We start from the raw sequence: 17906 nt of genomic DNA, 5'->3' as shown, positions 1-17906 counted from the left end.
AGAGGGAGAGGGAGAGGGAGAGGGAGACTAAATGACAAACTGGAATTTGAAGAAAATGACCTTAAAAATGACACAGCCACAGAAAGACTTAAAAGAATTACCCATATCTACTAAACAGCTGAAGGGAGAAAATGTTCATTGCATACAACACAGATCAGGACTTCCACCAACAAAGAAAAATTAGATAAAGATATACAAAAAGTGTGGGTAAAATCAACAAAAATTGGTATAGAAACTTCTGGAGAAAGTGAAACTGATTTAATATCTACAATGGGTGAGAACAAAGATGAAATAGCATAGAAAATTACCATGATGAAGAATGTAAGTTGTATCTACAGGCACAGTCAAAGCTGAACAAAACCTTGATTTTTCAGGTGTCTGAGTTCTTCACACCATCTGGCCCTCCATCTATCAGCAACTCACTCTGTGTAGTCAGTCCAGTCTCTATACTACTTTCTACTGCTTATAGCTCACTCATTCTAGAGACCCTGTGAAAAGCCTCTAGATTTTAATCCCTTTAGCTAGATCAATATCCACTCTCCATGATGACCACCCTAATAATAAACCTACAATCAATGGTTATAATTATTCCATATAAAAATTTGACTCTCTTTTCATGTCTCTTACTTTACAAAGTTGAGGCCTTCAAAACTCAATCCCTGTTCTACTTCCATACATACTTCCCAGCCTGTGCATTTACATACAGTGCCCTCCCATGTATTCCAAAAAGACCATTCAAACTACATAATAGACCATTCCTTCTATTTGTATACAAATTCTGACTGACTAATTTATTCATAAATGTTACTCCAGAAATTCTCCCCTTTTTGCAAATATCAATTTCTCTATTCTATACGTTCCTTCCCATTACCAGAAAACAGTGATCTCTCCTCCTCTTAAAAACCAAACTAAAAACTTTTCTTTTAACTCTATTGCAACCCAAAAGGGTTGTGTGTATGTGTGTGTGTTTGTATATATGTGTATAGTCATATATATTACTGCTTCATGTTTTAACAAAACACCTCTGAAGAATAGTTTAGTCTTTGTCTCTAATTCCCTCTCCATTTCCAGATTGTCTTGAATCTGATTTTAAAGAGAGTTCCTGAAATTATGCTCTCCAAAACAGCTAAGTCATAACTTTCATGTTACTATAGCCAGTGACCAACTCTCATTAATCATCCTGCTACCTTAATGAATTCACTCAGTTTGGAGTCAGTGTACATATTATCTACATGCATAAAACACCTAGGATGGCATCCCTAGTCTGGAGATATAACTAGTCACTACATACTTGAAAGACAATTAACAAAGTCAACATTAAAGCTGGGCAGTGGTTGCACACGCCTTTAATCCCAGCACTTAGGAGGCAGAGGCAAGAGGATTTCCAAGTTCCAGGCCATCCTGTTCTACAGAGTGAGTTCTAGGACAGCCACGGATACAGAGAGAAACCCTGTCTTAAAAACCAAAAAAAAAAAAAAAAACAAAAACAAAAAAAAAGTCAACCTTATTATTATTTCCATAATTGAATCCTTCTTCTTAACAACTCCTGCATCCAAAAGGCTACAAAGCCATGCTTTTAGTGGCACACTGCAGAAGCCTGGATTAATTCTTGTAATTCTTTAGTTCTCTATGTTTCCCTCATAATTTACATCTATCCCATGATAAATCCTATCTGCTCTATCTTTAAAATATATCTGTGCGTCTACCAGGTATTTAGCTCCTCCTGTTGGACTCTAGTGTAAGTGACATCATTCTGAGCTAGGGTCACTACTTAGTCCTCCAGTTGATCTTCCAGCTTTGACCCTCCAATTTCTATCTGCATTTGCCATATGATCTTTTTTTTTTAAAGCTTTATTTATTTATTATATGTAAGTACACTGTAGCTGTCTTCAGGCACTCCAGAAGAGGGTGCCAGATCTCATTACAGATGGTTGTAAGCCACCATGTGGTTGCTGGGAATTGAACTCAGGACCTTTAGAAGAGTAGTCAGTGCTCTTAACCGCTGAGCCATCCCTCCAGTCCCTCATAATGATCTTTTTAAGACATAGGACAAATAGTCTTTTTCCCCTATTCAATATTCCTCAAAAATGGCAATTTACAAATAATTTCTCAGGTTCCCAATAAGCCTCGTCTGTATTATCAACTCACATTCTTCCTTGTGCTTTTCTTCATTTGATCACAATTTTTGCTACATTGGCTTTGTTCTTCAGATACAGGAAGAAAGTTCCCACTGTACAGTGGCTTTTCTCTTGGCTGAGAATAACTGTGTGTGCATATTCCTGTGGTACATGCCTCATGCATATAACCAAGTACCACCTCTGCAATAAGTCCTAATAAGACCACAATATTTTAAACTGTAAAACAAACATGCACCTTTCTTCAAAACTCTCCATAAAACAACATCTCATCCACTACCCTCTGTACTTTCTTTTCCCATAGTACTTACTATTCATGTATTAGACAACTTATTGTGTTCGAGGTTCATCATCATCTATCACCGACCCTTAGAATGTAAGTTCCACAACAGGTAATTACCTGTTTACGGTCATATGCTCAAAGTTAAGAACAATTTAATATAGATTATAATAAATACTGAATCAATTAATAGATGAGGAAACTGGGGGTGAAAGATGTAAAAGTGCTTGGTAATACCCTATTTCATAAATAGTCACATATCAACCAAAATATCCTTATTTACCATTTTCTAATGTTTTTGTGATAAAGAATACTGTCCCTTAAAAATATATCTCAATTCTTATGTTCTCAGCTTAAGTTTTACCTGATTTTTCCATGCTAAGTTAGTACGCAGATGAGGTCAGTCAAGCAATATAAATAAGCATGCCTGAAACACTACTTTTGATTAGGATTCCATTCTGGAAAACCATCAACCTTTTAATCTATACTTTAAGTCTTCCAGTCCATTAATGCAAACTCAGCCATCACAAATAGACACAAAGTAACCTACTCATCATTCTTGTTTCCTCAATTTGTTTTACCTTATAAATCATTCATTCTTTCTTTTATTGAAAATAGATGTTTTTCATGCAATATATTCTAATCATAGTTTCCTTTCCCCACCGTCTTGGAGAATGCCACAACCTCCTCTCCCATGGGACTCTACACCCTTTTGTGCTTCCTCTTAGAAAACAAACAGGCACGTAGAAAAATCACTATAAAGTAAAACAAGATAAAACAAAAACAAACCAGAATGACAAACAAACAGAAGCAAAAGAACCCTCACAAAAAGCATACGATACACAACACATGAATGCAGAGCAGTCTCCTAAAATCCCAAACCAGAGCCATAATATATACACTAAAAACATGTGATGTGAAAACAAAACAAAATAAAACAAAACTGCACTGTCAAAACCTCACAAGAAAAAGAATATCCAAATACGACCCTGCGTTTGTTTTGTGCTGGCCATCTACTGCTGGACATGGGGCCTGGCCCTAAGAGCTGTTTGCATCCCCCAGTGAAATCCTGCTGGAGAACTCATTTTTCCATTGTGAGCATTTGTCAATTAGACACAGCTTCTAGATTAGAGCTTGGGTCTACTTCTCCTCAGTGTTAGGAACCCATCTGGTTCAAAAGTTAGCATGTCCTGTGTACACTGCCAGTCTGTGAGTTCATACGTGTGTTGGTCTTGCTGTGGGATGCCCTCTATCCCCTCTGCCTCCTTCATCAGTCTACCTCCTCTTCCTCAGGGCCCCATGAATCCTGTGGAGAGGGACTTGATGGAGAAATCCCATTTAAATACTGAGTGTTCCAAGGTCTATCACTCTCTACATATTGCCCAGCTGTGAGTATCTTTATTTCCTTTTATCTATTGTAGGAGAAAGTTTCTACAATGACAGCTGGGCAAAGACTGATTTTTGAGTACAACAGAATGTTGTTAGCAGTCATTTTATGGCTACATTCCTTTAACAGAACAGAAATATTTGGCTATCATCTAGGTCCCTGAGATATCTGGTATCTGGTTCTTGGCCCCCAATCTTGGGTTCCATCTTTAGGGAGTAGGGCTTAAATCCGATCGTGCAAATGTGGCACGACCACATCTTGCAGGCAAGTCATCACTGCAGCTCATAAGCCTTTATAGATGGATTGGTGTTTATCTTTCTCCTGTGATAAGGTGAAGAGTACTTTACGGTACCAATAATTACCACGAGCCCATAGGGATAAAGGCTCTAGGTAAGCATGAGCCTTCTATATGATCAGTGACTAGTATAGGTGTTGCTTTCAGCAATTTGGCCTTGCTGTCAGCTTTTGGGGAGCAGCCAATAGCCTGACAATAGCCAGAGTAGTAGGAAATTTCCATGGGACCCTTTAGTCCAAAAACTCAACTAGATGTAACCCATTAACAGCACCAGAAACTTTATTTGGTGCTAAGAGATGTCCAGCTTGGAGCTCTGTCTCCTCTATTATTTGACAATTTATACAATTATTTCACTTTATACATGTATACATTTTAGGAGGATTCTACCATGTTAATGTAGCAGTTTTCCATATGATCCCTCAAATCATCATTAGTTTGAGGTGTTCCTTCCCTTATAACCTCCCTTACTACTCCCCCTTCCTCATAGTCTCCTTCCCCCACTCCCTTCCTCTATATATGTAACTTCTGTAGATATGCAGGTAACAGCTTATTAAAGACTTAACAGCTAACATCTACATAGAGGTGAATACTTACTATTTTCTGTCTTTCCCTTTTTTTCATTTTTAAATTGGTTATTTTATTTATTTACATTTCAAATGTTATCCCTCTTCCTGGTTTCCCCTCCATAAACCCCCATCACATCCTCCCTCCTCCCTGCTTCTATGAGGGTGCTCCCCAACCCACCTGCTCCTGCCTCACTGCCCTAACATTCCCCTACACTGGGGCATCAAGCCCATCCTCTGCTACATATGCAGCTGGAGGCATGAGTCCCTCCATGTGTATGTCTTGGTTGGTCCCTGAAGCTCTGGGGGGTCTGGTTGGTTGATATTATTGTTCTTACTATAGGGTTGCAAACCCCTTAGTTACCTCACATGGGATGATTTCTTCTAGATTCATGACTACATTTTTATAACAGAGGAGTAATACTCTCCATAGTATAATATACCACTTTTCTTTACTCATTCATCCGATGAGGGACATCCAAGCTGTTTCCAGTTTCTGACTATTATGACTAGAGCAGGAATGAACATGGGTGAGCAAGTGTCTCCGTAGCATACTATATGTCCAAGAGTGGCATAGCTGCATCTCTGGGATAGGTCAATTCCCAGCTTCCCGAGGACTACACTGGCTTACCCAGTGGCTATATAAATTTGCATTTCCACCACCAAGTGGTGTGTCCCCTTACTCTGCGTCCTGACCAGCATGAAATGTCATTAGTTTTATTTATCTTGGTTATTCTAACTGATGTAAGATGAAAGTTACAAGTAGTTTTGATTTGCATCTTGCTGATAATTAAGGCTACTAAACATTTCTTTACAAGTTTTTCAACCATTTGTGTTTCTTCTTTTGAGAACTATATTTAGTTCAGACCACTTTTAGAACTGGATTTTTTTTTAATCATCTTTACTCTTTTTTTTACAGTCCAGTTTTTTAAGTCTTCAAATATATTAGATAGTAGTGCACTATCTGCTATGTAGCTGGTACAATCATTCCCCATTCTGTAGCCTAATGCTTTGCCTGCATGCTGGTATCCTTTGCATACAGAGACTTTTCAGTTTCATGAGGTCTCATTTGCTAATCGCTGTTCACAGTGTTATGCTATCTATGTTTTGTTCACAAAGTCTTTTCTTGCATCAGTGAGTTCAAGTATATTTACCATTTACTCTTTTAACACACTCAGTGTATCCACCTTACGTTGAGGTGTTGGATCCATTTGGAGCTGAGTTTTGTGCAGGGAGATTAGTATGGACCTTCTTGGATTCTTTTATATGTAGTTACCCACTTTGGCCAGTGAAGATATCTGGATTCAATATCAAAAATCAAGTGTCCACAGGGGTGTGGACTTATGTGTGGTTCTTCAATTTGATTCCATGGACTACTGTGTGTTTCTATGCAATGCTGCGTTATTTTTATTATTATTGCTCTGTATACACTCTAAGATAAGGGAAGGAGATACCTCCAGGAGCTCTTTCAGTTTTTAAAACATTGCTTCCCATTTCATTTCTACACTGTCATTGCTTTTCTTTCCTATCATTAATTGTCCACGTTTTGAATTCTTTTATTTCTGCTCTGTAAAGTGATAATCATACCTGCTGATACCCCACATCAATTTCTCACGAAATCATAACACAAAGTAAACATGTGCTATGCCTCACAGCCAGACTATGACATAAGAGAGAAAGAAAACACAGACATCAAATTATAATAAATGGTTCTACAAACAAAAAGTTTAAAGGAAGTTGTAAATAAATTTGGCTGTTTATACTACAAACAGAAATTATTAGTTTATTTTTCACTACACCCAGATACAATTATTGAAAATGAAAACCAGAACCTCATCCATGTAACCATCAAAATTATAAATAGGCCGCAGGTTGGCATAATTTTAATAATCAATAGCCAAAAGTGCTAAAATATTACTGATCCAAAAACAACAAATACAGAATCCAAAGAATCAGTTCATATGGAATAAAGAATATTTTAAAGTAAAATATAAATGGATGTAAAATAAATTACCTTCCTTCATTGACAAGTTCAATAAAAGCAAGGCCTGCATTCTTCTGAATAGAATTCTGCCACTCCTAAGAAAACAATTATGGAAACAATTAGGAAATTATGCTTAGGTTAGTACCTTAACATCACAACAAAACAACATCCATATCTATTTCAGTTCTCTTTAGTAATGAAAGATACAGTAATGCCAATCCTGCTGCTGAGTCAACACAGCCCTGTGAACATAGACACACTGATACAAAAAGTTGCATTTAAGAAAATGAACACCTGCTTCAGTGTAAACCAAAAGATCCAGTCCATATTTTCCCTGTCACTGTCGTGGCAAATTGTTACATGCTAAGTAAATGGATATAACCTACAGTTACATCAGCAGCAGTAGAAAATATTACAGACAGATAATAATTTTTAAAAGATAATCAACAATGAAGACAGAATTGAATGGTACAAAAACTTTACTAACTACAGTATACTCCCGCAAAAAGTGATCACTAATAACATAGAGAACACGAGTTGGAATAAATCAGTTATAAATTGAAAACTATAATTTACTGGAATATAACCTAGCAATAAGTGGTATAAATTTCCAACTATATTCATTAACCATTAAAAATTTATATGTTAACTTTATCCACTAAAACAATGTCCATTAAAAGGCCAAGGAAGAAAATCAATCAGTAGAGTATATTCACCAATGAATTCGTTTATACTTACTCTCAACATTTATATAAAATAAGCATTAATACAATAAGGTCAATATAAGCTGAAATATTTTTAGAAATCTCAGTGAATATAATCGTGTTTGTACATGTACATGTTCCTATCTGTCCATCTTGCTCTATGTATTTACATAAACTTACACACATATCCTTTTGCTTAATACTTCAATCCTTATATTATAGTTACATATTCTTTTGGTTTTTTCTAAAAATTCTACAATGAAAGACTATACTCAGTTATTGGTCATTGCTCGCCATTAACCATTAACAATAACATTTGTGAATGTAGTAAATAGTGGAGTTTTAAATTCTTGTAATTTCATGGAAATGAAATGTGAATGTATATATTTCTCTCCTACTTTTAATTTTTTGTAACCTCATTTGTTCAATATTGTCTTTTAAATATCCCAAACTGTAAAACCTAAAACTGCATTCCATGATTGTGCTGAATGATTCCAACTTTCCCAACAGTGAACATATTATCATACTAGTAAGTACACATAGGGTAATGGCAATTCCATTTAAAAGCAGGTAAACATGCAAAGGCATCCAATGACTAGATCCTTCAAATGGAGGGGAAGAACAATGTATCATTAAGAAAAGAAGAAGGCATATAACCTTTTTTTTCATCCTGACACGAAGAAGTTATGTCCTTGGAAATTTTACACTAGATTTTGTCACAATAAACACAACTTTAAAATGCTTCTATTCCAGGTATTATTATTCTAACCCTTGTTAACATTTAGAAGTCTATAGTATAGTCCCTCAAAATTCATAGTTGCCATGGAACAGATTATGGAAACCCTAAATTCCCTTTCACTAATATAAATGAAACCAAGTGTAAAACAGATACTTCAATTTGACTTAAAGCCCTTTAGGGCAAATGACGTTAACAATTATGTGGACCAACTAAAAACAAATTCAATAAAAGAATTTATCCTGAAAAAAGGGCAAGCAGCATACCTACACTTCTTCTCACAGGGTAGCAAAAAAATGAAAGTAAGCAGAAATTACACAGAAATCCTTGGATCTAGGGCAGAGGGTCCCACACTTCGCCCTCACAGAACCATGAGAGTCAAACTGAATCTAAAACTAATCTCAAAGTTGTTTTATCTTTGACAGTATCATCTTGTGTTCAAATTCGTATTATATTATTCAAAAGTGTACCCAAAGAGGATTCATTATATAATTTAATTTTATATAAAAACATGAGCATACTCTTGTCTATATTTCTAATAGGCTGGTAAACTTTATTTTGACTTTACTTTTACCAAATGAATTCTTACCTAAAAATAAAATAAAAAACATTCCATTCAAATTCCAGAACAAATTTAAATAGGATTAATGAAGTTAGACTAAAAATATGTTAATATTAGTACTTATAACCATAAAAAGAATCACCAATTCCCTAAATGTAGATATGTGAAATAAAATAATACTTTTCTTTTAAATTAAAAATAAATCAGATCAAGATTTCACTAAAATGATAAATGTATATCATTTTAATTACCTTTTAAAATAACATGAATGTTTAGGTTTCTGACTAAATAAAAAAATACACCAAAATAAATTTTTAATATTACTCATTAAACTACTAAAATAAAGCCTATTAAATATTATCTTTAAAAATACTTTTTAAAGAACAGAAAATACAAGTTAGACAAGAAAGTACATAAGACAACTAGAGAATTACAATTTTTGTAGACTCTCAAAAGAAACAAATTTATCAGTGGACTTATTGTTCATACAGAGAGCTCTATAAATCCTTTTCTGTTTGTTGTTTTGGTTAAGTAAAAGGAATAACATAATAAGTGACAGAGAATTCTGTTCAGAATTAGCAATGCTTATGAGAAGGAAGGTGAATCCTAAAAGAAAACATCCTTTGATTGTTTTTTTGATAATCACAATGTTCAAAGCCAATACATTTTCTGTATAATAAAACACTCTCTACAGTAATTTGTGGAAGTTGCCAAAACTAAAAAGAATATTCATTAATCATGGTGTTTGAAGGCATTTTTCTCCACTCAGAAACAATTATCAACAAGGCGTTAGTCTAAACAATTTTATAAACCACAGCTCAATATAAGCTTTAGTGAGTTTTAATAGTTGAGAAAAAAGCTTAATGGTCATCATCTTTCATGATCATTTCAATATTTCATCACAGTATTTGCAATTATATAGTGATGCAAAATGCACAGTACATTTAAAGGCCTTGGTTACCCTTTCCCCAGAGGTCCTGATGAAAACACGTTAAAAGCCTCAAATCCAACCACTAATGCAAGTAAGTAATTTCAAAGCACACTTCAGCACTTTCAAGAGGAAGAACTCAAAAAGGAGCAGAGTCAATAATTTCATACCTGTGCCTAAGCTATATTTAATTGATTATCACATCCGAGGGCCATAACTGTTGCCTAATCAATTTGTACTAAGATACAATCTTAGGTTACTAATGTCTGAAGTCAGGCAGTCACAACAAGTATGAGCAATGCACGAAGACTACCACTCCACAAATGTCAAGCATGTGTTTTGGTAGAAAAGGTTTTTCTGACAAAGGAAAAAAAGAAAACCTTTACTAATGATATAACATTAATTCTTCTCTATGTTCCTCAAACAAATATTGAGAAAAATAAATCAACATACTGATTATTCATTAAAGTTAATTTAATTTCTAACTTCCTGAGATAAACTCCAGTTTTCTTTAAAAAAAAATCAACAATATATTTCTTGAAAGTATACTACTTGACTTTGCCTATATTTTACAGGTAAAAAAGTTTAAAAGATATGAGTAATTTCTAGCTGGGCAGTGCTGGTGCATGCCTTTAATCCCAGTACTTGGGAGGCAGGCGGGTTTCTGAGTTGAGGACAGCCTGGTCTATAGAGTGAGTTCCAGGACAGGGGTATACAGAGAAACTCTGTCTCCAAAAACCAGAGTAAAAAAAAGTAACTTCTAAAAATTAACATATTCAAAAGCACATAAATTCGGGCCACATTTTGATAAGATTCATTACCTGTAATTTTCCTATCAATTTCTTTTGAGAAGTCATCAGTTTTGATAATCAGTATAGTAACTTCTCATTTTTGTGACCTAAATTATTTCTAAATTATATTTTAACTTTTTGAGTAATTTTTATGATGATTAACAAGCTAAGCATTTTTATATACTTTTTAGAAGTTGGCCTATCTGCTCTTGAAATATGTCTATTCAAATAATTTGTGAATTTCTGCCATGACTTAATTTTGGTTTTAGACCTTCTACTTTGCTGATACAGGGTTTACTGTAACCCAGTTTGGCACCAAACATTCTCTCTAATTAAAGCCAGCTTTGAACTCCTCATCCTCCTGCCTTCGCCTTCCAGTGCTGGGATTATGAAAGTATACTCGGATGATTTTGGCTTTTATGCTTCTAGTTGCTGCTCAGTTCCTTGCAGTTTGTTATCTATTCAAAGCACTAATCTATTATTACATAACCGTAACAATGTTTGCAAACATTGTCTCTCAGTATGTCCTATGCCACCTCTTCACCCTTCGCTGTTCTTCTTGACAACAGGAGGCTCTATTATTTGAGATAACTGTATTTCTCTATTTTATTTTCTTTTTGTTGGTTTGCTGAACTGTTATTCTATCCCCACCCCCCGCAGAAAAGCAATGCACAAAAAATATCAAAGTCTCTGCTCTATTCTCTAATGCAAGAATACTAGTTGTAAGTGTTATATATATATGCCCTAAATCCATTTTGAGTGGGTTTTAATACATCTTGCAAGACAGACTGATGTCTAGATGAATGTCTAGAAACTAATATACACTTTTGTTGGTATTAAATACTGGCCAAAAAGTCTTCTCCAATATGTTTTTATTGTTGGTAAAAATCAGTTTGCTGTAGCTATGTGGGAAACTCTACTCTGTTTCACTGACATTTGTGTCCATTTTAAAGACTGGTTATTCTGGTCACAATATCCTTGAGTTACCTGCAGGCCATTTATTGTTAGGTCTTCAGCTAAGTTCTTTTTATTCCAGACTGAATTGACTAACTACTTTCTCTTGAGGTTCCATGTCAACTTTAGAATGGCTTTTATCTTTTTCTATGAATGATAAATATAGTCTGCACATCCTTTTCAGTAGTATGAACATCTAGCTCCTTGTGACAATAAATGAACATGGGATGTCTCTCTAGATTTCGGTATTTTTAGTCAATGTTTTATAAGATTTACTGAGTCAAAAATACTCTTTGTTTAGTTTTTTCTTTTCTATTTATTTATGGTATCCATTTTAAAATGAGACTGATTTCTATGCATTATATAAGGTACATAAAATGTTATTGATCTTTGTATTTTCATTTCATGTCCTACAATATTTTATCAATTTTGATAACCTTTGGTACATATTTTGTGTTTTGTGCATATAACATCAAAGTCAATAGCTAACACAAAATGCCATCTCCTTTTCTATTCAGGTACCTGTTACTTCTTTCTCTTGCGCTCTGGCTAGGATTTCTATCACTGTAAGAATAGAGAAAGTGGACAATTCAACCAGATTCTGCATTGAGAGGAGTGTCAGCCTCATCGGCTCCACAGTCATTCTTCATTTTTGATGATTAATCTGACTGGTATTTCAAAAGATAACCCTTGAACTCTGAAATTCTTCTGCTTTCTACAGTCTGTTGCCAACTATCACAAGTGTATTTTTTATTTCATTTATTGAGTTCCAAAATATTTGATTCTTCTATGAACCCTCTGCTAAATTTCTTATTCACAGCATGAAATGTTTTCCTACTTCAGTGAATTGTTTGTACTTCTTCGTATCTGTAGAGTTTTCTTTGTTAAAAAAAAATTATTTAATCTTTTTTTTTTTACACTCCAGATTTTATCCCTCCCCTGGTTCACCCTCTGAGTGTTCTACATCCCATACCTCCTCCCCTCATCTCCCCGAGGAGGTCCCCACCCCACCCCTTCCTGAACTAGGGTTTTAAATTCTTTTATTCAGCAAGCTGACATTTCTCCTTTCTTCAGAGCTCTATTGGTTGAGGGTAATTGTTACTTTGTGGGTGGAGATTAGGTTGCTTTATTTTTTTATTTTATTTTATCTTATTTTTGGTCCTTAAATTGTTATTTATCCAATAGAAAAGCTGTCTTTTGAATAAAAGAGTGTTCACTGGCATAACGGCATGTATCAATTATGTTACACTGGCTATGGGTTCAAATGAACACCTACTGTAATCTCCATAGAGCTTCTTTGGTTATAACTAACGTATGTCAAGAATGCTCATGGAAATGCTGCAGTAGGTAGGATGCCACCATCTTAGTTGGGACAGGTTCACCAGCAGCTCAGGATGTGGCACACAAAACCATAGGTACTGTGCACATCATGACTGCCCTTGGGAAGGGCCCAACAAGCAGCTGAAAGAGTCAGACCCAGATATTTACACCAAACAGAATCTGCTGATCCCTGTGGTTGAAATAGGAAAAGCTGGAAGAACCCAAAGAGAAGGGCGACCCTGTAGGAGGACCAGTAATCTCAACTAACCTGGACCACTGAGTTACACCAGCTGATATGAGGCCCTGACACACATACAGCAGAGGACTGCCTGGTCTGGACTCAGTCAGAGAAGATGTACCTAACCCACAAGAGACTTGAAGCCCCAGAGAGTGGGAAGTCTGTGGAGATGGCGGGGGTTTGGGGGGAGCAGGAAAGAGAGGAGGTATGAAATGTGGAACAGAGGGTGGACCAGGACGGGGATAAAATCTGGACTGTAAAAAAAAAAAAGATTAAATAAAATTTTTAAAAAAGTTTCAATAATTTATATAGAAGCAAGGATTCTAGAATTAGCCAAAGTTTGCACTTTCCTACTTTAGAGGCTAAAGTAGGAAAGTGCAAACAGAAGAGAAAGTGCTTAAAAGACACTGTCAGCTATATAGGAAAAGAAATGATCTAGTGGTCCAATTATGCCTGGCACAGTATATCCAGTAATTAAAGACAGGGTTTCTGTCGGTGTCTGAGACCCCCACAGATGCCCTACTTGTCCTTGGCTGATAAGAGACATACAACACAATAAAACACCCTGGCCACTGGTGGGTTCCTGGCTGCTTCTCAGGCCTGAGTGTGGGTAGATGAACCTCCCTGATATATGTATCTTTTCCTATGTAAACAATAAATATTCTTTTATATTATTTTGAAATCAGAACAAGCATTCAAGTTTCATGAATACCATTCTCAAAATTATGAAAATACAAAAGTATTGTAAAATAATTATTAAGTATCTATTGCTTTTCTTAACTCACTATTCTAACCTATCAAATAAAACATAACAATTTATGTGGGTACTATAATATTATCCATTAAAATAAGATGAAATTTGGAATTAAACATGGTTTATATAAAAGAAAGGAATGAAGACTAAATTAACAAACATCTAAACTCATAATTACTAATTTGCATTCTTACATAAAAAGGCGAAGTGTGAGGTGTTTTGGTTTACTTTGGCTTTGGTTGGTTGTTTTTGTTATCCTGGTTTGGGGTTTATTCATTGTGATATATATCTACCTATACATTCATTTGTTTACAAGGGAGCATGTACATGTGTGTACATGTGCTGTCTTAATTTCTTTTTGTTTTATTTTGTTTAGCAAGGTCTCATTTAGCCCAAGCTGACTTGCAAGCTCTATATAGCCACAGCTGAACTTGAACTTCTAATCCTTCTCTCTATATAAACCTTCTTCTTAGCAGCCTCTCATGTGAGGGGATTACAGACTACGCCGTAAGTCTCAAGTGTTTTCCTTTTTAAAGCCATGTAGCTATGCTGCTTAGGCTGGCCATACATACACACATGCATGCATACATACATACATACATACATACATACATACATACATAAATGCCCAAGCAATCCTCCTGACTAAGACTTGTGATGAGCTGGACGGCAGTGACACAGTGCTAGGGTTTGGGTTTTTAAATAAATGCCAACACTAATTTTTGAAACATTATATATTTACCTGCCATTATTGTTTTAAAAACAATAATGCTAAGTTCCAGTGGCCTAACAAGATGACAAAAACATTATCATGAGTCAAAGAAAGTGGTCAGAAAAGAGATATTGAAGAAAGAGGGACATATGTGAACACAAAACTGAAAAACACTATACATAAGACCAAAGGTCAAACTGAGGCAAAACGTGTTCTTGCCATGGATGCAGTAGACCTCAGAGCTCAAGGGAAGCTCTCAGGGACTTTTCAGGAGCATTGGCTGTGTGTTAGCACTCTCTCAAGAGTGCATCTGTCTAGACATTATCCCTACCATAAGCACACGCCAGGAAAGAATGAGGCAGATCTGTAAAGAAAAAGCCTCACTCCATCTTCACTTCAGTCAGAATGTCCTTCTGTGACAGTAAAAACAAGTAACTGCCTTTGAAAAAGTAACGCTCTCATTTTTGTGAGCCCATTTTTATATAAAAGTATAGTATGGTTCTATGAGTAAATGAAACACGTCTAAGTAACTATTAAGTTAAAAGTAGGAGAAAATGAATTCTATTAAAATCTGAGCAAACGGCTCGATTTTATACTTGTTAGCAAAAAAGTAAAATCAAGTGAAACCCTATGTACAAGGAAATGGATATTTTAAAAGTAACTATTCATGGAATGTATAAACTGTAGAACTGAGAGTGAATAGAGATTTTTAAACTATAAAAGATAAGGATAACATACACATACTCAGACATTTAATTATTATGAATATATCCTGATTTGTTTTCAAGTATGTCTAAAAATCATTCTTTAATCAATAATGAATTTCTAATAATTTCCCAATTCAGTTCTTTGTTAGTATATTTCACTGTTCAATACAGAAAGTATGGTTTCCACAGACAGCAGAGTTGGTCTAAGCTTTTCTAGCTTTAAGTTCCCAACAGATGATCATCATTAAGACTATCAGGGCTGCACACGCAGGAGCTATATAAATGTGTCCTATTAGTACATGGTCAGTCTGCTTGGCAACTTGGCTTCTCCAGACATATGGCAACTCGTGCCCTTTGAGGTCTGAAGTCAAGTCTTCAGGGAATCTCAAAGCCTGAACTGAAATTACAGGGCGGGTTCATTAAAGCCTGCTGGAGGGAGAGCATGAAAGACATCCATTACAACTATATAAAACAGCTAATTATTTTTTAAACATTTTAAGCCATCTAATGTACTCAATGTAATAAAAAGTATCCACCAATCAAGTTACTTTTTAAAGCATTAGTTTCATGACCTGTCCATTTTTCTTCAAGACTCCAACCTCCATCCTCAGTACACTTAACACTCATTTCACAATGATCAAATAAGATTTTAATACCATAGAATTGAATTAAATTAACTCATGTTCTCTAAAGCATCCCTACAGATTTACAAGCATGTTCCATATGCACTCATTGTTTCTTTGTGAAATTTGGTTTGGATTAACATATACTATTACTTGAATCAGCCAGACATGTATGTATATGAATTTCATATGTATACATAAACATGTTTCTATAACATTCTATAAAGGTGTCTGTTTCTATAATTTTTATTAAGAACTGATAATCATAAAAAGTATGGGTATAAATTAATATAAAACCAGTATGTAAAGAGCTATTCATCAAACACATGCAGAAAAGAAAATATGTGAAGGGTTGAATGTTCAGTTGTAAAATGTTTAAAATTAAAAGACTTTTCATTAATTGATAAACAAGAATTGATATATTTGGATATCTTTACATTGCCAGAACTTTTTAATACAAAAAGCATATATATTTTCTAATTAATAATTGCTGCCACTTTAACTGTTCAATGTCTAGATACTTTTTGACTTGGAAGAATAAAATCACTATTTGTTAAGTTTCACAACAAAACAATGTTACTACTAAATATTTATTCAAGTTACAAATCTTTATAAAATGTTACATAAAATTCATTAGCTTGCCTCAATCATTTCTTCAATGTACTTATAGCTGTTTTGTGACAGACCAATTCTAAAAAGTAATTACAACCTCAATCCATATGTAAAAAGACAACAGAAACAAGTACATTAACTCAGTTTAAAAAAAAATAAAAAATCTAACGAAAACAGATTACCAGTGATTTATATGGATGTCTAGTGCTGAAGTTAATTACAAGTAACCCAATAAAATAGTGCCTTTATTATTGTGTAGCAAGTACCAGCCGTAGACTCGAAGGCAGAGCTCTTTATACTGCCTTTCACATGCACAGTCCCACAGCACGGCATTAAGAATTAAACATGTGGTAAATAAGCCCATACAGAAAACAGCAGTTTTTAACTAAAAGCAGAAACTTTCCTGCTGTTTAACTATTTGGAGTCATCTAATTCTGCACACTAACTACCATACATGTATATAATTCATTGAAAAAACTGTCAAGGTTAATATAAAATGAGATTTAATTCAGTGCTCAAGTCTAACTTCAAATAAAGAATAATTGTAAAAACACACACATTTGGTTATAATTCATCATGAGCAAGTAAGATTTATGTTTATGCTGTGAAATGATATGTCTTCAGAAGTAAAATTATCTGAACATCATACTCCATACACCCATAAAACTCCGGTCTTGGATTTTAAACATATACTATCTAAGAAACATACAAGAAATATTAATTTCTTAGGTGGCGAGCCATAACCCACTGGCCAATCATACAAATAATGACTTTGGTTGTAGAAAGGCACCAAGGTTCAGTAATCTTAATAATATGTTAGCTGATACCTAGCACAGCACGCAAGTCCTAAGGCATACTCTGGATGGACACCATGATGTCAACCATTCTCCCACCTACAACATAACTTACATAGCAATAGAAGGAACTTGAATATCTGATGTTCTTATATCTGAAGCCTTTTCTCTCTCAACATGACACTCAAAGTTGTGGTATTTAATTGTATTATTTACATGTGCAATGTTGTGTTTTGATAAATGTATAAATTTCAAGAGGTAAGAGGAAGTAATGAACAAATCTATCACCTTGTGTACTTAGGATAGTTTTTGAAGTAGATTCAGATTCTTAAGAGAAATTTCTCCAATTATATTCGTCCTTTTTCCAAACTGACAAAACTTTGGGAACCATCAAGTAACACAAATTTTTAATGATGATGATATATTTAGTGAGTTTTTAAACATTTTAAAAATCTGTAAATTAAACATGAAATATGTTTATTAAAAAGTGGTATAAATGAGGACTAGATTTTACAAAGGAGACATTCAAGACTAAGGTTACTAACACCACCCATATTTCCTGTATTTTGGCACACTAGCCTTCCTAGGAATAGCTATCATTATGGTGAGAAACAGAGTGGTAGAAGAATCACCTGTAGCGTCTACAGAAGAAAGCCAATGTGACCCATAACTGTTATCTATATGGAAAAGAATGCAAAAATTGGGCTTTGAGGAACTCTTGGAGCCAATACTTTATGGTTCAAGATGGAAACAGGTTAGACAAGACATGTGATTATAAATATAGATAATAATCACATAGATGAAAATAGTAGGTTTTTTTATTTTGT

The 17906-nt window shown here is 34.7% G+C and overlaps 1 protein-coding gene across 6 annotated transcripts in view; it reads right to left on the bottom strand.

Moving 5' to 3' along the window:
- Lrba (LPS responsive beige-like anchor protein) overlaps positions 1 to 17906 on the bottom strand; it is a 547775-nt gene that overhangs the window by 373438 nt on the left and 156431 nt on the right. For all 6 annotated transcript variants that reach the window (XM_031374244.1, XM_031374245.1, XM_031374247.1 and 3 more), the window contains one exon: positions 6675 to 6739. In XM_031374244.1, coding sequence (XP_031230104.1) covers positions 6675 to 6739 — 65 coding nt within the window. The remainder of the gene's footprint in view (positions 1 to 6674; positions 6740 to 17906) is intronic.

Source organism: Mastomys coucha, unplaced genomic scaffold (assembly GCF_008632895.1).
Source record: "Mastomys coucha isolate ucsf_1 unplaced genomic scaffold, UCSF_Mcou_1 pScaffold16, whole genome shotgun sequence".
Lineage (NCBI taxonomy): Eukaryota > Metazoa > Chordata > Mammalia > Rodentia > Muridae > Mastomys > Mastomys coucha.
Note: the sequence above shows the minus strand (reverse complement) of the source record. Positions and strands in the feature narration are given on the sequence as shown.